Source organism: Macadamia integrifolia, chromosome 3, assembly GCF_013358625.1.
Source record: "Macadamia integrifolia cultivar HAES 741 chromosome 3, SCU_Mint_v3, whole genome shotgun sequence".
NCBI lineage: Eukaryota > Viridiplantae > Streptophyta > Magnoliopsida > Proteales > Proteaceae > Macadamia > Macadamia integrifolia.
This window is the reverse complement of record NC_056559.1, coordinates 4,917,371-4,937,492: the sequence shown is the minus strand read 5'-3', so window position 1 is coordinate 4,937,492 and position 20,122 is coordinate 4,917,371. Positions and strand designations below refer to the sequence as shown.

Sequence of the window (20,122 nt, the reverse complement as noted above, 5' to 3'; positions counted from 1 at the left end):
CCCTATACTAGTGGGGGGTGGCGGGTGGGGGGTGGCGGGTGGCGGGAGTTGGTTGGACCAATGGGAGCACACTTTGAAGTATTAACAAGGACATAATTTTCTTATTTCATGGGGGTGGGGCAATCAATTTGCACCACCCTATGTCTTGGTGTAGACTTATTTTTTTCGTTAATATATTAATATTTTATAGGAAAAAAGATTTGCAAAAGGTAGTGTGGTCCCTGTGCCAAGACACATGGGAGGGTGACATAACCACTGTTGGTTAAAATGGGAATAGCAAAAAAACAGAAACGTACGATAAGGGTTTAAACAGATAAAAACGATGAACGGTGCAGTAAGAAAAACGGTAAAAAAAAAGGGAACGACAAACGGACGAAAACGAACAGTATATGAGTATTAAACATGTAGTTTTAAAAAAACGAAACAAAAAAAATGGTAGTATACTCATGCAATTTGAGAGATTATTACCTGTATACATGCATCTAATGTTCCAAATGCTCTGGGAGTCCCAATATAAAATAACCCAATGGGCTACAAGAAAATGAGATGTTGCTAGCTTTAGTTTCTCCTTACTCAATGGGCTACAAGAAGATGAGATTTTTTTTCTTGTAGATAGTATGGAATTTAAAAATAAAAAACTAAGTACCATATTGTCTTCATTCTTCACTTTTACTCATAAGTTTTTTTTTTTAATTAATTTTTTTTAATAAAATTTATATTTTACCCTTGAAAAACGGATATGCGTTTAAAACGGATTATTTTGTCGTTTCCGTTTTTTTCCGTATTGTATAATAGCATATGGGAAAACGCGTTTTAAACGGCAAAAAAACGCAACCGCGTTTTAAATGCGTTTAAAACATGTTTTAACTAACATTGGACATGTCCACCTTGCCCCACATGAACAGTCGAAATCCCGTTGTTTTTTATGCTTCCACTTGCACTCCCATTGGTTCATACATTGGTGCATAAGCCATATTGCTTTTTATGCAATCGCCCCTCTATTATTATAGCATATGAACCAAGTATAAAAACCGAATCAAGATTTGAGTGCAATTTTTCAGAACTGATGCAGTTTCAATTTACGCGAGACTCTCTTGGACCAAACTGATTTACACACTTATCAGGTCATTTATTCGTTTTCTAAGGGGAAACAAAAAAACAAGTGTTTTTTATTCGAGAGCTCCCCTTGCACTAGACACGAGGCCACATGTCCTCAATAGTGATAGGGTGGTCATTTTATGCTATTGTTTTACACCTAGAGAGTTCTTGAATAGAAAACTGTTATTCTTCCCTCCAAAAATAAATAAATGAAAGAAGGATACCCTCTCATTTTTCAGAAAAATAAAAGAATAAAAAACCCTCTCACATTATAAACAATTAGCTCAATGCACTATATATATATATATATATATATATATAATGTCTCGGTGATGACTTATTTTTTCGTTAATATTAATATTTTATAGGAAAAAAGATTTGCAAAAGGCAAGTAGTCGAAATCAAGATTTGCTTTTTATGGAATCGTCCATCTATTATTATAGCATATGAACCAAGTATATAAACCAAAATCAAGGTTTGAGTGCAATTTTTTCTCTTTGGCTTCTTGATTTGTATAATCAAAGGCCTTTGTCTTGCGACGATCTAACTTTCAAAAAATCTTCGCTTCACTATATGAATGATATAATTTTCCATACCTCATTAATGAAGAATGCATATTATTATTTCTTACAACTGTCGTTGATGTAAACCTTCCACACCCCATCCATAGGCCCACTCCCAAGAAAAAAAAAAAAAGAAAAAGAAAAATCCGATGGGTCCCCGATCATTCATATGAGACACGTGTCAAATTCAAGCACTTAATCTTGAAATTGGGCCAGACAAGGTGTCCCCGAGGCCCAGCCTAGCAACTTAGCACCACTCAAAGCTGCACGGCCAGCACGGGGCACCTAAGCAGCAAAACTCTCTACAGGAACCAAGCAGGTCAGAAACCGGTGGCCCCTGAGGGGATTTCCGGTGTTCTCTGTCGACGTTTACGCCTGCGCTCGGCTTATTTCGGGGAGAAAAAAGGCAAATTTCTATTACTCACCCTAACATTACATCTTTCTCTCTCTCTCTCTCTCTCTATATATATATGTTGGGTCGTAAAGTTTTCGGACTTACACAGAAATAACCCTAAACCGCCATTAACATTCATTCAATGCCTTGAACCTGTCGCCTCCTTTGGACCGAAGCTCTTCTTTTCCTGTCTTGGAACTCCAAGACAGCCAAGCTTCACCTATTCATCGCACAGAAGAATCCTAGCTTCCTCGGTGGAAATCGGCTTTTACGAGCAGGGAAAATCTCAAACCCTAGCTCTTCACCTTGGAAACTCAAGACTTCTCAGGTAGTCTTCGGGGTGTTGTTCTTTTGTAGCAGAGGAGAAGCGGGAAAAGCTAAATGTGGTTTCTATATTAACGTTTAGGGCTTCTATTTTATTCTCTACAGAGGGCTTTTGAAGTTTAGATTACTTTTTTTTTTTTTTTTTTGGAAACAAGATGAGCGAGATGAAGGAAAGTGGGGAAGGAGGAGCAGATATAGCCGCAGCGGTGGATACTGTGCCGACTGGTGGGGAAGTCGAGCAAGAACGGTTACCTCACTCGGGTGAAAACCAAAACGAAAACCCTATTGAAAATGGGCATTCGCCGCTCGAGCCGTCGGTTGACAGGAACGTTGAATTGCCTATGGAAGATCATTCGAGCGATGATGAAGATTCTGTTGACCCGGCTTCTGAACCTGCTGCTGATGATGCTAATGGCCCGTCTGAAAGCAAAAGCGATGTTGATGAGACAGGTCCGGTGAATAAGGCCCCGCCTGAAGACGCAGAACAACGTGAGGGATTCACTGTCAATAATGCGGAGGATGAGAATGGGGAGGGATCTAAGAATGCGGTGAAGGGAGAGGAAGCACTTCCGTCTGAAGAAAATGGTTTTAAAGAGACTATGTTGAAACAGGTTGTGGTAGCAGAAGAGTACCCGGTTAAGAAGGAGGAACCCATCCAGTCATTTCTTGGGGAGTCGCACTCGTTCGAGGGTGACGATTCGGGAACAGAGGAGGAACAAGCTGCATTCATGAAAGAATTGGAGAACTTCTTCAGAGAGAGGAGCTTGGAATTCAAGCCTCCAAAGTTTTACGGAGAAGGATTGAATTGCCTGAAGTAAGTTGTCAATTCAAATCTTTTTCAAGCTTTCAACCTTTATTTGTCTGCGAGCTTTTTGAGGGTTGTCTAATACTTTTGTACTTATAACCGTGTTAAGGTTGTGGAGAGCTGTGACTAGGTTAGGAGGCTACGACAAGGTATGCATGACATCAGTTTGGTTTGGTTTTGTTTTTATTGTTTATGATTTTACTGGATTTTAAGTTCCTGTTTGTGTTATTCCAATTGTTAGTGTAATGTCAATGCTTGATGATGTGAACATTGGGATCATGTCTTGTCTGATTGAAATGTGACAAAACAGGGTTGAAGAATAATGATCTTGACCCAGATTTCCTGTAGCTCTCACATCCTAGCTATGAGTCATTCATTTGAGTTTTCTCTAGTACTTGCTGGGTTTATTCTTTATGCAATCATGAAACCTTTCCCCCTGGACTATGGCATGTGCATTTGTAATATAGGTTTTGTTAATACAGAACGTGATCAATCTTTCCATGTTTGTGGAATCTTTAGGTAACAACATGCAAGTTGTGGCGGCAAGTTGGAGAGTCCTTCAAACCCCCAAAGTAAGAATTCAGAAGAATTAAGATATTGGTCAATTTGATTTGATTCCTGGCTGTATGTAGCTTCCATGTGCTTTTTCATGTTCTTAATAGATGAAATGTTCACAGTGTCTTCTTTTAAACCATCTGTTCCTATCTGTTGGAAAATGTATACTTCTTTTGCGGTGATTAAGGGGATGCTTTGGGGTTGTTATGGTTTCATTTTCATCTTAAAAATAATTTACCATGAATTGTTGACAAAGGAAGGGCACATTTCATAAAGCACATTGAAATTCTTGTTAAAAAGACTTCCAGGAATTTTTTTCATGCAAATTGGCAATATTCTTGTTGTTTCTCAAAACATTAGAGGTGCAAGTTCAATTGTATAATATTTGTGGTAATTTTCTGGTGTGACACAGCTGGGTTTATATTTGGAAGTCTGATAATTGTTGCTTAGTTTAACTAAAGACGGCAAGTTTGTCTTGTTACATGTTTCTATAGTAGTTATTACTTTAAGGCCATGTTAAAATTTACTGTCACTTTCAGATATTAGATATGTGTAGCCTTCATGTTTGATGTTATGTGCTTTTTTCATTCAGCTCTCCCTCCCCAACATCCATTACCTCCTCCCACCCCCCCCCCCCCCAAAAAAAGTAGAAGAGGAAAAGGAAATGGAAGAAAAAGGCTTTTTTGGCCCCACATACTTTTAATACAGTTATTGTTTGATGGTAACAACTTCTCAGGTGGTAACATTACTCACCTTTGTTTTGCTTGGCAGGACTTGCACTACTGTCTCCTGGTCCTTCCGATGTTTCTACGAGAAGGTTTGCTGAATACTGACAGATTTACTTATTCCTGTTTTGGAGCTTTATTTCTTTCACCCTTCGTAGAGAATTGCCATCTTTCTTGGTGTATCTAGATTTTTTTGGGGGGATGAGGGTCAGGGTGAAACTTAGGATTTTCAGATGCATCTAGATTGTTTGTGGGTGAGTTGAAAAATTGGGCACACAGTATACTTTGCATGCCAATCATGATTTTTTTAACTTGTGTAGTTGAATGTTCTGAATGAAATTTTCTATTATATAAATCTCATGCTTATAGAATGAAGTATCTATATTCAGGTTTTAGTGTGTGTGTGACAAACTCTCTCTGTACTGCAAAGACAGTCCTTAATCCCTTTTTTGGCTGTTCCAAATTGTTTGTTGTTCACAAATTAAGGTGCCCTAAAAGGACTTAAGACTAAGGCATGAATTGTGACTTGTGAGCCTCTAGAAATCTTTTTACATGATAAATAATTTAAATATGTGATTGATCATAGGATGCATTGACAGATGAAAATGTATGACATTAGGTACCCATCTATTAGAAAATAGGTAGTAGAAAATGAGATGCATTTCATTCAGTTATTTCCAGTACAATGAGAAGGGAAAAACACGAGGTGATTTTGAGGACCTCACCACCTCCATGACATGCTTGCCCATCCCTTTGTTTCGAGGAAATACCATGTCGAAGAATAACAGGAAAAAAAAAAAAAGGTTAAAGGGGATGATTACTTGGATTTGAAATAATTGTTTATCCGTTTCCAGACGGTAAAGCTAATCATCAATTCATATATAATAAATCCTTGATAAAAATGATAACAAAGAAAAAAGAATCATAGTGAAACAATTATTGCAAGCTCACAGCATCCCATTTTAGAGTCACTGTATTGGCATATCAAAATAATGCATATCCTACAATGAGAAAGAGACGGCTGGAGCTGTTTTGATTATGTTTGTACTGCATCTACTCCATACATCAAACTTCTAGTAACAGCATTTGGGTATGGGTCCATGTATGACAAGCGGGTAAGGATGCAAGGTGAGTGTTTTTAAGTCTCTAGCCAGTGTTTCTTCTTGTTCTATATCATTGTTTATGATGCTGGTAATACAGTGCTAACCTCGGACTCTTGCGACAGGATCACAAGTGTAAGTACAACTCAGATATTCATGAAATTATGGTTGAATGGTCTATTTGTTAAGGAGAATAAGTCGGTAATATCTTATGTTGATCTAATGACCAGATCTGAAGATGTGGGGTTGTCTGAAAAATAGCAAGTTACCAAAAGAGAGATCATATTTAGTAACTAGTAGAAATTAACAAATAGAGAAAAAACTTAGATTTAGTAACTAGGAAAAAAACAACTACTAGTGTGCCAAATAGCAAGTGAAACCAAAGTAAAAAGAAAGGAATGAAAATAGCAACTAAGGAATGAAAATAGTAACTAAGACACAAAGTAAAACGAAAGTTTGAGGATAGAAAATTAAAGAAAATAGCAACTAGGCCATGATAGTGAAAACAGGTAACTGACCAAGAGAGAATAGAAGATAGAAAGAAGAATATGGATGAAGGTAGAAGAGAAGATAGACGTAGGAGAAGTAGTGATGAATGATATGTAGACTTGCGGAGTCTAGGTCTTGTCCTAGGTATGACCTCAGATAGAGCCGATTGGAGGGCAAGAATCCATGTAGCCAATCTCATTTAGCTAAGATTTTCCTGACGTGATGGTGCTGTGCTTCTTTCCTCTTACTTCCTTTTTACTTTCTTTTCTCCTACTTTTGTTTCTACTTTTGGTTTTTGCATGGATCCATGTAGCCGACCCCATTAAGTTGGAATAAGGCCGTGATGTAGGAGCATTTACAAATGGGCCAACAACCTAGCCCAATAAGCCCACGAGCCTAAGCCAAAGGACTGAAGCTGGAAAAAAGGTTGCAGTCTAGGATTTTGAGGTAACTTCACGGCGACATCTGTACCAACTCAGAAGGAACTAGAAGTCCTGCCATATATGGATAGAAAGGTCTAGAAGTAAAGGTGCACCATTTGCTATTTTCTAGAAGAAGTTATGGCTGTTTTGGTAAAGTGTTTTTAGGTTGACTGGACACACTTAGAATTCCAGAATTCATCATGTAGGTTCAACTTCCATTCAAATTCAGTTCTAAAACTTCTTGGGCATTTCAACAACTATGTTTCTAGACTCTTCAAGATTTGGAAAATGCCTTTCAAGGTTCCCAAGTTCCTTTCTATAGGATAGTTGTTTGTGTTCCCAATATTTATCTTTCCAATTAGTCTTAATTTTATTCTTGGAAATTGTCTATGCTTGGAAGGTTGTTCTATGCTCATCTATATTAGCTTGTACCAATGAATGGAATGGGCACTTGGAGTTTATTCATAATTTTATTTGATCCTTTGGCCTTTGAGAAGAAGTAGTTCTTCTTGGATTCTCTTTCTCTTATCGCTTTGGTGGATTTCCTTTAGGTGGCGAGTTCTTTTCCCTCTGAAGCAGTCACTTGTGTTACCTCCTACTCGACAATTTTCCGGTGTTAGACTGAGTTTGTTATTGTATAGAAGATAGAAGATAGAAAGTAGAAGAAACTCAAGAAATAAGGCTATGAACTAGGCTTCCCACCTAGAACTTGCCTAGCATCTCATCAGTCCAACTTGGTATCCCACAAGGGCTACACTGCATCTTACAACGAAAGAGTTTTGAATCTTATAGAAATCAACATGCATATGCTTAACAGTTTGTTCAAATCGTTGGTAGTGGGTATGATCCCCACACTTTATGGTCTATTTGGAGCCAATTGGAATAGATTAATCAACTTTCTTTGGGGTTTTTAGGATAAGAAGTTGATAAAGAGGAAAGGTTGTGAGTGTTGAGATTGTCACTTTAGATGCATCCATATATCATTCTAGCAACAAAGGTGTCTTGGGTGAAATGATGGGTGCCTTTATGCTGGTTTCTATTGTTGGACCAGATGAGGAAAATAGGTCTTTTACAAAGGGTGGCTGAGGATGTCAAGTTTCATCTTTCAACTTGGAAAGGGTTTTCCAACCAAAGGAGGTACCAAATGAGGTGGAGTTTTGGGCCTAATTGCCTAAGGGTAGTCATTAATATGAAGAAAGCTCTTCTAGAACTGTGGCCTTGGTGATTCAGCTTAGAGAGTAGTTTGTGGAGATGGTTGGCAAAGTATGGGAGTACTAATGGGTAGTATAACGTTCCAACCCCATACCAAGCCACGATATTGTCTGCTTTGGGCCAAACCCCTCACGGCCTTAAAACGCATCGTCCGAGGTATCACAGTACACAACAGAGTGATTTTGTCCTCTTTGGGGGCCATGTCACTGGGTAGTTTCTTGATCTTTGGGTCTCACCTCCTTGTTTCTTAGCTTCACTCAAGGTTTTCCAACTCCTCGCGACCATAGAAGGGGTACAAGAGGTTATCAACTAGCCTAATCTCTTCCTCCTAGTCGATGTGGGAATAAAGCGCTTGCCCCCTCAACACCTCTCTCATTTATTGTGCATGCTTTGGGGCTCAAAGAATCTGTGCCGTTTCTTGGGCATGACATTTTCCCCCTTTCAGCACAATGTCCCTGTTGTGGCCCGATGCAATGTCGGGGTCCACTTTGATAGTATTTGCAATGCCTCGACCCCACACTAAGCCACAATATTGTCCTCTTTGGAACGAATTACTCACAACTTTAAAACACGTCTTCCGAGGTATTAGAGTGCACACAAGAGTGATACTGTGCTCTTTGGGGCCACCTCGCTGGGTTCTTGACCTTGAGGTCTTACCTTCTCGTTTCTTGGCTTCCCCCCTTAAGGTTTTCTAACACATCGTGACTATAGAAGGGTGCTAGAGGTTATCAACTAGCCCAGTCTCTTCCCCCTAGTCGACATGCCCCATTGATGTAGATGCACATTATGGAAGGAAATATGAGAGGAAGAAGGGTCTAGCCTTAGTCCACCTGAGTGGCTAGGGTTCAACCAAGAAGTCAGCCGAACCCTTACTTGGTACACCTGAGTGGCTAAGTACAAATAAGGGCCAATTGGGCCCATCGGCTAGGGGAATAATTAGTAGTTGTTTTAATTAATTAGTGGGCCATTAGGCCCATCGAGTTAGCAAGTGGTATGTCGAGTCCAAATTGTCTTAGGACTCTATTTGTTTTCCACATAGGTTTATTATTCCTAGTCCAATTTTGAATTCTTAGTTGTAGTAGGAGTGTCTAGTCCTATTGGGAAACTAGTTCATAGTAGTAGTTTGATTGCTATTCTGCCCTCTATAAATAGAGGAGTCTATGTACTCATAATTTTATATTTGAATAAAGGAAATTGCAGTCATTATGTTAGAACAACTGGGATAGTTGTGGGTGAGAAGCCCTGGCCAAGACAGCCACTCCTCCCCCACATTCCCTTACCTCTCCTCTTATTTTCTACAGTTAAAATTCTGTTTCTATTCACTGATTATAGCAGCTATTAATCGCAGAGAATTCAGACCTATCCTTGCAAGATCGATCATCAAGAACTGCCCATTCTTGAACCAATCGATCTCTTCTTTTGGCCAACTCTGAGGTCTGATCTGCAAGGCTTTTTAAGGACTGGTTCAACTCTTCAAGAGGGCCACTCGATCTCTGTTGGGAAGCCATCAGCCACTGTTCACTTCTGGTTTTTCTGCAATTCTTGATTTTCTCTCTCCTAGGTCAGAAATCAAGAACCTTCATAACTCCATAACCAGCCGTTAGAAGCTCTTCATATTTGGGGGTTTTTGTACCCTTGGTGGGTCCTACAATCGATCAAATTTGCAGCTCAATTAGAGTCCTACAGGCCTGGCCGCACCTCTCTCTCTCCAGCTCTATAGCAGGTCTTTCTCTCTCCTATCGGGTTGGGTTTTGGGCTGGTTTTGCTCCTGTATGGGTATTGTATCCTTGGAGGTTTATTTGATGGTCTTATTTATTTGTTTCCTGCTTCTATTTGTATTGTTTGGGGTTATAAACTGCTGGGGTAGTTTCTTGTAATCTACTCCTGCATTACCCATCCCCCTCGACGTCTCTCCAGTTTCTTGCCCAACATTTGGGGCTCTACGGATTTGGGAAGTTTCTTGGGCATGACATTCTCTCCTCTTGTAGCACAACATCCCCGCTATGGCCCCACATAATGTCGAGGTTTGCTCTGATACCATTTGTAACACTTCAACCCCACATCGAGCCACGATATTATCTGCTTTGGGGCAAATCCCTCAGTTTTAAAACGTGTCATCCAAGGTATAAGAGTAGACACGGGACCGATATTGTCCTCTATGGGGCCCACCTCACCGGGTAGTTTTTTGATACTTTTGTCTTACCTTGTTTCTTGGCTTCACCCTTGAAGGTTTTTTAACGCGTCGTGACCATGGAAGGGGTGCTAGAGGTTATCAACTAGCCTAGTCTCTTCCTCCCTAGTTGATGTGGGACTAAAGAGCGTGCTCCCCTCAACGCCTCTCCCGTTTCTTGCCCAACCTTTGGGGATCAACGAATCTAGGCCGTTTCTTGGGGTTGATAGGCAGGAAACAATTGAAGTTGTTTTCCTTTGCGGATACAACATTTGGAAGGGTGCAATGGAGGTTGAAATAGGTTTTAGGAAGGAATGGGATTTCCTATGGGGATGGGGCCAAACTTTGGGATGTATGGGGAAGCTTTCATTCAATTATTTTGAATTGTGTAAGCTTGTAGGGCGAGGTGGCTAGGGTGGCAGAATACATGCTATTGCTGTTGGACAAGCGAGTATTTTATACTCAGGTTTTGTGGCAGTACCCCTTGAGCGGAGGCCAAGTGGGATCCAGGATGGCATAGAGTTGAGATATTCCTTATGATCACTGCGAGAGAGAGGATTAAGTTGCATCTTTCCTGACAGCTTAAGATTTTAGGTAAGGTCGTTTCTCTTGCCTTAAATGAATGTTTTTGCTCAAGTTTCTTATCCGTGTTTTTGGGTGCTCCTACATCTTTTCCTTTAAGGGAGTTCGGATTCTCAACGACCAGCCTGGTTGCCACTCCATGAAATCCATGCAGTAAATGAAAAGGGTCATAACCTGGTGCTGCTCCTGCTTTCACAGGGTAATTAACTTTGAAATTGTTGCAAGGGAAAAGTCTCTCTGAGTAAAGCGGCGTAGGCTATGTCAGCATTCTTAAATCTCTCTCCTCTCCCCACCCCTAGTGATGAACTGTGTCCCACGCTCCCCAACCCATTCAGCTCAGAGAATCCTCTCCCTTTTTGCAAATCGTACCTGCTCTCTAGACTTGAACCCATGCCCTCATTCTAGCAGACCAAGCAATGGGACCTCCATGAAATCCTTACATTGGACCACCTAACTCACATAGGGTTGGTGATGCCACACATTTGATTTATGTATAAGAAGGTTGAAGAATTTGGAGCATCTTCCTTGTGTAGATTTTTGGGTATTTCTAGGAAAAAAGCTATTAAACCTTATCAATGGACAAATGAGACTAATTCATGGCAAATTGCACTGATGTTACAAATGGTGACTAACTGTGTTGTTTTAATGTTCTTAGCCATTTGTTGAGGTCTGACTGGCTGTCTTCGTTATTTACTTCCCTCGAAAAAAAAAAGGGACAATCCTCAAGCTTCTTAGCCCTTGCGTTCAGGGGAGCTGAGACATGTCTTATAACTGATTTACCCTAAGCAGCTCCAAATCTTCTCATGCATGATGGGCCAATAATGTCTGACCATGCAAATTGCTGTGATAAGCAAGTGTTTCCTTATAACATCCCCCGCCCCTGCGATGTGGTCCGTGCCCTGCGTCTTGTGGGAAATTTGAGTCCATTGTCAAATTGCTGTGATAAGCAAGTCTTTCCTCTTAACATCTCCCTGGATGTGGTCTATGCCCTGTACCTTGTGTGAAACTTGAGTAAGCACCTTTCCCTATTTTGTAGGAAGTTTCGAAAAGTAGGTAATGAAAGAATTGGAGGCTTGGGTTCTCTGTAATCATCTTTCCGAGTGGCTTGGCTCCTAAACTTTAGTTTACTTAGTGTGCTTCTGAAACAAGGTATAGTACACCCATTTATGTTAATATTTCCCTGGATGTACGTGCTTAATTTTTCAATGACAGCTTTTTTTTTTCCCTTCCATTTATAGGAATCCTTTTGTTATACAAATATTGAGATTATCTGAGACAATTCATGGTCATGCTTCTCCGTGTTTACTTTATCTGTATGTTATGTAATTTTCATCATTAGTTTGCATCCTTTGGCGTTGGTTATCTTTGAATTCCTGATTGTTCTCTGAATGCAGGCACTCCTTGACTATGAAAGGCATAAAATGCGTGGTGGTGAGCTCCATGGACCTGTTTCTCCCCTTGCAGAGAGCATGAGTATTGATAGTCAGGTAATGCCCAACCTCTTTGATTTTTTTCTTGTGTGGGGCAGTAAATGTATTCTATCATTATTTGATGTTTCTCTTCAGTTGTCTTGGGATTTGGCCTTATTGCAGTGGTTTTAGATTATTTTAGATAGAGAGGCTACATTCTTCACACTGTTAAGAAACAGTGTATTTTGCTAGTCAATATTAGACCTTTATTTTACCCTGTGCGAGGAAATAGTTGCTCGTCATGAGACCTTTTCAGGGAAGTGTAATGGGATAATTACCCAACAGCAACTAGGTTTACTATCCCACCCACAACAGGACTTGTCACTCGCGACCAGCAAACTATCACCAATTAAAATTCCCCAATCTAGGCTTAAGAATACCTAAATTTAGCCCAATTGCTACAAAAAGTGCTTCATACCCTCAAAACAAAATGAAGATCCAACGGTCAGATCTAAAGTTATTAGAATCTAGCTCCCAGAGTTAGTAACAGTACTCTACTACAGCATCCGTAGGTCAAATTAACATGAAAACTTGAATGTGAACAGTCCATGACTATAAATTTAAACTAATCCAATGGCATATGGACGAGATTCCAATAGGGTGTCTCACCCCAAACACAAACCAGTTTTCCCACTGTGGTTCCAGCTTCACACCAGAATTGTAGCTGAATCTCACAGTACCGGTTTCACATAGAGGTGCAACAGTAACATGTTTTCTCTTCAGAATAAAATAAAGTAGTAACTGTTCCAAGAATAGAAACAAAAGAATAAAATCTTACTTAACTTCCTACACAAGACATATACTAAAGTGCTCTTAATGGGTCCAGACCTGGCCCAATAATTGGGCAAAAACATAAACTTCATGTGGGCTTTCAAGGCTGGGATCAATTGGTCTTCATGGCTGGGCTGGGGCTTTAAAGCTATCTCTTTCTCCTACCAATACCACTGTTTGAACCTCGGGATCTACATTGATTCCCCCATAGTTGAAAGCATTTGTCTCCGAGTGACATGCAGCTTTCATAAAGGTCTGGATTGCATTGTTTCAAATAATCTTCGTGGATCCAAGTATAGTTGGTTTGTCGTTGTTCCTTCCATTTGACAAGAAAAGTGTGATAACCCCCACCTTTCCGTGTCATAGTATGTTGATCATCCACTGCATCTTCAATTTCATCAACAGCAGGTGTAGGCATGTAGCAAACTGTGGTCGCCATAGGGCATGCTTTGTGTTGCCCTCATCTGACTGGTGTCCCAAATAAAGTGTTAGATCAGCCACGTTAAACACTTTGCTAATAGTCATATCTAGTGACAACTGACAACTCAAACAAGTATACATTAGGGCCAATTTCTTCAGCATGTTGTAAAGACCCATTTTCTTGGGGTGTAATTAGTGCCAGGAGCGAACCATTCACGAGCGATTCAAACATTCACCATATCCCCAGGCTGAAATTCACACAGAGATGATGACGGTAAGTGGACAGCTTATGGTTCTTATTACTAAAGGCTATTTGTCACTACACATCTATATGCATCTCAGCATCTCAGTAATATGCCGTATAAACTCGTCTGCATCAACTTTTGCATGAGGTGGGAGAGGAACAAAGTCTAAGGCCTTTTAGGCTGTAAACAGAGCACTATTTCGAAGGGGGTGTGTCCAGTCATGTGGAAATCTGATGACCTTCATTGGTGGTTAAATTTCAGCAGTAACAGTAGCATATGGACAGGATTCCAACAGTATATATGGTGAAACAGCAAAAAAAGTGAAATAGGAATAAGGATTCCCACTTAACTTCCTACACAAGACACATACTAAAGGGCTCCTGTTTGAGATTTTTAAAATGTAACCGCAAGCGTACGGATCAGTGTGGCTACGGGTCAATTTTAATATTGCGAAAGTGAACCGATTAATGGTTATGATCTAATTCTAATTACCGTCCTAAACATATGTATCTAAAATAATGTCCTAACCATTCGTCATCTAAGAATTTAAAGACGTAAGCCACGCAATTAAAATTAAATAAATAAATAACTGAAAATAAACAACCCACGCAATTAAAAAAAACAATAAAGAAAAAAATGCTTAAATAAAAATAAAGTAAAAGAAAGGGGATAAAGCCAGAGAGAGACTCACAAGTAGGTTTCTCTACTTAGCCCGAGGGATGCATCATAATATGAACTTCCCTACTTGACTAGAGAGTCACTCTTACAAGGGTTACTCTACTTGGCTTTGCTTTAGGGAAAGGGATGCAATTAAAATAAAAACAATAAAATGATGGTTCTATGGCTAGGAGGGGCAAAGCCAACACATACACTAGCCATGAACCTTGGGGGAAAGGGAAATGAATAATATAACAACTGAAATTAAAATCCTAAATTAAGAAATAAAGGGTAGTTAGAAGAGGGAATGAGAAGGGGGAGAGAAGATTACTGAAGGAGCCTACTTACTTGAATCAATGTTTGAACTTGAAAGCTTGGGTGATTTGAGATACTACCAGTATTAAAAACCAGATCTGGAATAAACAAAATCTGAAATTTCTAGTTCTAGAGAAAACAAATCTTGACAAAAAAAACTGAACTTGAAAAAAGAAAGATGCTCCACGGCTCGTCATCTTGTCACCTAGATCTAAGCCTAGAACTATAACTTTAAAAATTACAACTCAATTGCATTAATCATAAACATAAAAGGCTGAATAAGAATAAAAGACTGCTTGCATTAATTGACATAAAAAGCTATTACAAAAGTGATTAAAGAAAAAATAAAGAAGAACTAAAACTAAAGAGAGTAAGAGAGGGAGAGAGAGAAGAGAACTAAGCATAAACTAGAAAATAAACTAAGGGGAATAATAATTCATAGGAGGGGGAAGGAAGGGGCTTTTACAGGGCTTTGGTCTTGCCTCCTTCCTTCTACAAGTCTTCTTTAAGAAAAGAAAGAAAATTAAATTAAATTAAATCTTGGTAAAAATCCTCATTCTCTGAGATATTGTGTGAGGAAAGAGAGAATCTGTTTCCAAAATTAACAAATTCTATTCCTTCCCTGCAATATTAACCAATATCTTGCAATCTTGATTAAATCAGAAAGGAATCTCTGCATAGCATCTTCAAGATGTTGTGAGGTGGCAAGGGGAGAGAATAATCTTTAGGATTTTGTAGGAGAGAAGATGTACCAATGAGTGGGTCTCACCTTTGGACAAGTTAGTTCAAGCTTGGACCGGTTCTTGATTCACTTTAAGCACTTTCTCTTGTAGACTTAGAAACTTAAAAAAAAGTAGTTCTATCCAAAGTGGGGGCAAAATATACACTTATATCCCTAAGATTTCACACATTATTGTGCTCATCAGCTCCTAACGAGTCCAAACTTGGCCCATTAGTTGGATCTAAACAACAGGAATAAAATCCTACATATCTTCCTAATGGGCCCAGACCTGGCCATTAATTTGGGCCTATACATAAACTGTATGTGGCTTTTAAGGCTGGGATGATGGGTCTTCATGGCTGGGCTGGGGGCTTTAAAGCTGGCTGTCTCTTCCTCCTACGAATATACCACTGTTTGAACCTTGGATCTACATCAAATGGCCTTTTTAGGTCAAAAAGAAGCAGCATATGGTCAATCCAAAGGTTTTAGATAGACCATCTATCAAGTGATCAGTGTGGATCTATAATGCGACTCATGGTTGTGTACCTATAAAATATTGGAATGAGCTATGAATAATCTTACCTTTGTAAGGGGATTAAGCAGGATTACTTTTATTTTTAAGTTGATTATGTAGTATAACATCATTGCAAGGAGTACATCATTAACAATGTAGAGATATACCATGTTCTGGCTTTTTTGCTTTTCTAGGACAGAGTCTAGTGTCTGGTCCTGTGATCCATCATGTATTGGATGTATGTTGCTTGGGAAAGTGCCAGTCTGGTACCGATAACAATCATCCCTCCATTCTCCTTTTCTAGTTATAGGCCAGTGACTTTGATCATGCCACGATTTGCCTTTCTGCAAGATTCTCTGGTTCCTTTGCTTTATTGGGATTTGAAGGGTTATTGGATGGGGATTCTCTTTTGGAGGCAGCCAGCTATGACATTCGGAATTTGACTTGTGGATTCTGAGTTTCTAACTATATAAATTTTAAAGAGGCTAGTAGAGTGGTTGACTTATGCAGGAGGCATGCTTATTGTTAAAAAATTGCACATCTTGTCTTTCATCTGAAGAGGAAAATGATATATTGTAAATCATATCTTCTGTAGTTACCGTTTTCTATGATTCTATGTTCCTAGGAGCTTTTTATGGGGAAGTTAAAATTTATAATGAATGCTGGATTATTTCTTAAGTTGAATAAATTAGGATTTTAAAGAAAAAATATCCATGATCCCATGTTCTAGCTCTAGAATCATGAACTTCAGAGTCTGACATCTGTCTCATGTCTTTTGGGTATCCATGCAACATTTTCTGTACACTGGTGAGGCTTTCTCATATTCGTAGTCAGATTACTTCTTTGGCTCTTCCATGAGAATTTAGTTCCAATGGAGGCAGTGGTGAGCCAACTCCATTGCTAATGAGTTTCCCATATGGGGTTTCAGGGCTTGTTCATCCTACAGGATGAGATTGCTTTATTTATTTATTTATTTTGGGGGTTTATATTCCGTAATGATAGTCTGCTTATGACATTGATTCTTCCTTTCATGTTTCCTTAACAGGCAGGTGGTATTCAAGCATCAGGTTCAGGTAGGGCACGGAGGGATGCTGCAGCTCGTGCTATGCAGGGATGGCATTCCCAGCGTCTTCTCGGTAATGGTGAGGTTGGGGATCCAATTATTAAGGTCTGTAGTGTTAATTGATAAACCCTCAATATATGCTTCTCTTATTATGAGATATTCCCGATTCCTCTTTGCGGTATCTATTTAGTACAATGACCTTTTTTTCCTCCTTTTTGTAGGATAAGAATCCTGTTCCTATGCCAAAGCGTGAAAAACAGATTAAAAGTGTTGGTATGGCTGCTTTGCAGGATCTGTGTTCTTTACAGCATATAAGTCAGTCAGCATGGTTTCTTGGCTGAACTTTATTTTGTTCTCATTTTGTTTGACTTAGGTTTACATAAGCGTAAAAAGCCATCCAACCTTGAGCGTGCTGTCAAAGCTGCACGTACTAAAGTTGTGAAGCCACAGTAAGATTTTCTGCCCCTACGTTCCTTTTTCTGTTTCTATCGTGATCAACTGATTAGTGTCTGATATATTTTTTTCTGGTGGTATATTTACATCGTAATCACTTGAACTGATTGTTTGAATGCATTCCATGATTTATATGATACGAACTCCTTCCTCTCCCGGGTGGGTGGGGGAGGAGGTATTTAGTATGTGGAGTTCAATGATGTACTCTTTTGAAGACACAGTTAAACCAGATTCTCTTCTTTTTCTGGGATACATCATACATAAATGAAGGTGGATATTTATGTGCATTCCGACCAAAATTATTAGGCTCTTAAAGGAGACCATTAATTACTCTATTGCGTTTCTCGACAAAATGAAAACCAAAGGGAAAACAAAAGACAAGAAGAATCAAATTAACACAACTAAAGAAAATTGTACTTGATTCTTTAGTACCCAGAGAAAAATGTACCTCAGACTTGAAGGTAGGCCTAATCTGGGTTTTCTTCTTCTGCCAGAATGGATACTATGGTTGTTGATATTGGAGCTCCTGCTGATTGGGTGAAGATCAATGTTCGGAAAACTGTAAGCTAATCTGGACACTAAGTAGAGGATGACAACATATTGCAGCTGTATTTTGATTAATTTTGACTGGGTGTGGATATTTTTCTTGTGTACAGAAGGATTGCTTTGAGGTCTATGCTTTAGTTCCTGGGCTTCTACGTGAAGAGGTACTGACAGTTTCTCCTGAAACAATTTTCCTCTTTCTATATGTAATCATATAAAGAGTGTTTGAATGACACCTCTATAGGTGTGTTTAGAATTTGACACATTTTTTTTATTTCCCTTGTCTTGTCCTCGAAAGTTCTTTAAGTTGGGGGTATAAAAGGGTAAAAAATAACTTCAAGGTGACGTATCATTGTTGTTTTCAAAAGGTGTCATTGTCATGCACATATTTCAAGCATACATGTGAAGTGAAAATATTTACCCTCATTGGAAAAAATGTGTGCAATACTAAAAGAGCAAAAAAAAGTGTGTTGTCCTTCTAAGACTGAGAAAACCTTTCCTTGGTTGCTGGCTGTGTCTGCCGTTTGGAAAGCTGATCTATTCATCTGGAAAGGTGAATTTGTAGGGTAGCTCTTTGATTGGCTGTGCCAAATTATGGGTACCTCAATTATATGTCCCACCATGTGTTAGAATTCTCCCTTCGTATTTTCAGCTGCTATTACTATTTTTTGAGAAGGGAGACCTTTCAAACATTTCCCAAAGCGTTGTTCTTCTAATTTATCAAAAGTGCTTGCGCTGAATGAGTAGATGGTGATATGGACATGTCCCCAAAAAGAATGGTGCAGGTTCGGATTGAATCCATTCCTCCCTTCTTGGACCCTGTGAAAGCAGGACTTGCAATGGTATATGGTCCTTTATTTTAAAGGTGAGGCCTACTTGTTTATATGGTCATGTTCCTCTGAATGTATGAGATGTTACATGTTATCGCTGCTATAGTAAAAAATTTGAATAGGTCTGAAATATTTGGGAAAATTTATGTTCTTTAAAGTTTGGGATTTTCTCATTGGCACCCTCTAAGGTGTCAAATAATTTGTAACCTTGCATCTTAGCCTTTTTAATTTGATAATAAATACTAACATTTCACATGTGTACTTGAAAAATGGACAAGACAATGACAGCTTTTGATCATGGCATAACGACAAACCATTTTCAATTTTTTTGAAAATCCTTTTATACCCTTAACTAAAAGAGCTGACAATGGGCAATCAAAAGATGTCAGTTCTACATACATGGAGTTCAACTACCTAATGCAGTTGGTAGGGAGTGGTGAGTAAAGCCCATTCTACCAGGATATCTTGGGTTCGAGCCTCCTGGTCCTCACCCCCCCCCCCCCCTCCACCTTCCCCATAGAGTAGCTACTGATCCCCCCCTAAAAAAGTTCTAGATACACCTAAATAGGTGTCATTTAGACAGTCACTTTAGGTTTTTCTTCAAATAATATGGCAAGTGAATAATTTTTCCCATTAAAAATGGGCTCTTTAAACAAACATTTCTGCAAATAATTCACAAATGATAAATGGGCTCTTTAAACAAACTTTTGCAAATAATTCACAAATGATGGATCTATTAAAATACTCTTTACAAAAACCTAAATAAAAAGAATTAAAAAGGACTGGCTTTTTGTTCCTGATTGTTGACCCAACAAAAAGAAAAAAAAAAAGGCATCCCAGTGCATGAGGTTCCCTCTACTGCGGGGTTTGGGAGGGGCAAATGTATGCATCCTTAACCCCCACTTCGTGGAGGCTGCTTCCATGTTTCAAACCTGCAACTTGTTGGTTCCAACAAAATCATTTAGCTAATTTAAGAAAGAAATGAACCTTGTCACATCTTTCGTGTTTGTTGACAATGTAGATGTTTAAAAAGTGCTGGCTTTTTTCTGATCCAATTATTCCCAAATCTGAATTCACCATGTCTCCCTACACTTGTGTACAGGTCTGGTGGCCCCATATCTGAGATTTTCCCCATGCTTCAATTTCCTTTTAATACTTTTTAATATGGTGCAGGTTGTTTCCTTTGGTATGAGAAATTGCTTCAATGCTATTTACAAAATTGGAATATATAATAAGACGGTGGTGCTGATGTTGGGGTTGGTGGCTGCCATTCAGTGAGCCTCCTTTGCACATATACTGATTAAAAAGAAAAACTTGAATGATTTTGATTGACGGCTGATAATGGTGTGAGAATAGATCATAATACCTTAGAATCTCCTTGGAGAGTAGCTTGAAATATTATCCTCATGCCACACTTAATTTTATATCCTATGACCATTGCACCATTTGCATATTTTTCCTTTGTAGTACAACTCTTAATGGAGCATATCTATTATGATGTATGAAGTGAAGGATTTTTTTGCTTGTATTACAGCTGCTTTATCTTTTGGTGGATGAAATCCATTACATTCATCTCTACTTTATAATTTCATCTTGCCTTAAAGTCAACATTATACTTACCATGTAGAAGGAATAATTATTTAGTTCTGACAGAATTTACTTGTTTTTTTTTTTTTTTTTTT

The 20,122-nt window shown here is 39.0% G+C and overlaps 1 protein-coding gene across 4 annotated transcripts in view; it reads left to right on the top strand.

The window, feature by feature from the left end:
- Window positions 1–1,891: 1,891 nt before the first annotated feature.
- Window positions 1,892–20,122, top strand: part of LOC122073479 (AT-rich interactive domain-containing protein 6) — an 18,988-nt gene continuing 757 nt past the window's right edge. Inside the window, exons 1-12 of one of the 4 annotated variants that reach the window (XM_042638075.1) lie at window positions 1,892–2,067; window positions 2,535–3,193; window positions 3,294–3,333; window positions 3,704–3,756; window positions 4,511–4,556; window positions 11,834–11,926; window positions 16,597–16,719; window positions 16,836–16,887; window positions 16,988–17,063; window positions 17,562–17,628; window positions 17,724–17,774; window positions 19,614–19,714. In XM_042638075.1, coding sequence (XP_042494009.1) covers window positions 2,535–3,193; window positions 3,294–3,333; window positions 3,704–3,756; window positions 4,511–4,556; window positions 11,834–11,926; window positions 16,597–16,719; window positions 16,836–16,887; window positions 16,988–17,063; window positions 17,562–17,628; window positions 17,724–17,774; window positions 19,614–19,714 — 1,361 coding nt within the window. In that variant the 5' untranslated portion in view covers window positions 1,892–2,067. Of the gene's footprint in view, window positions 3,194–3,293; window positions 3,334–3,703; window positions 3,757–4,510; window positions 4,557–11,833; window positions 11,927–16,596; window positions 16,720–16,835; window positions 16,888–16,987; window positions 17,064–17,561; window positions 17,629–17,723; window positions 17,775–19,613; window positions 19,715–20,122 lie in introns of all 4 variants that reach the window. The other 3 variants (XM_042638076.1, XM_042638074.1, XM_042638077.1) reach the window with 3 other exon arrangements.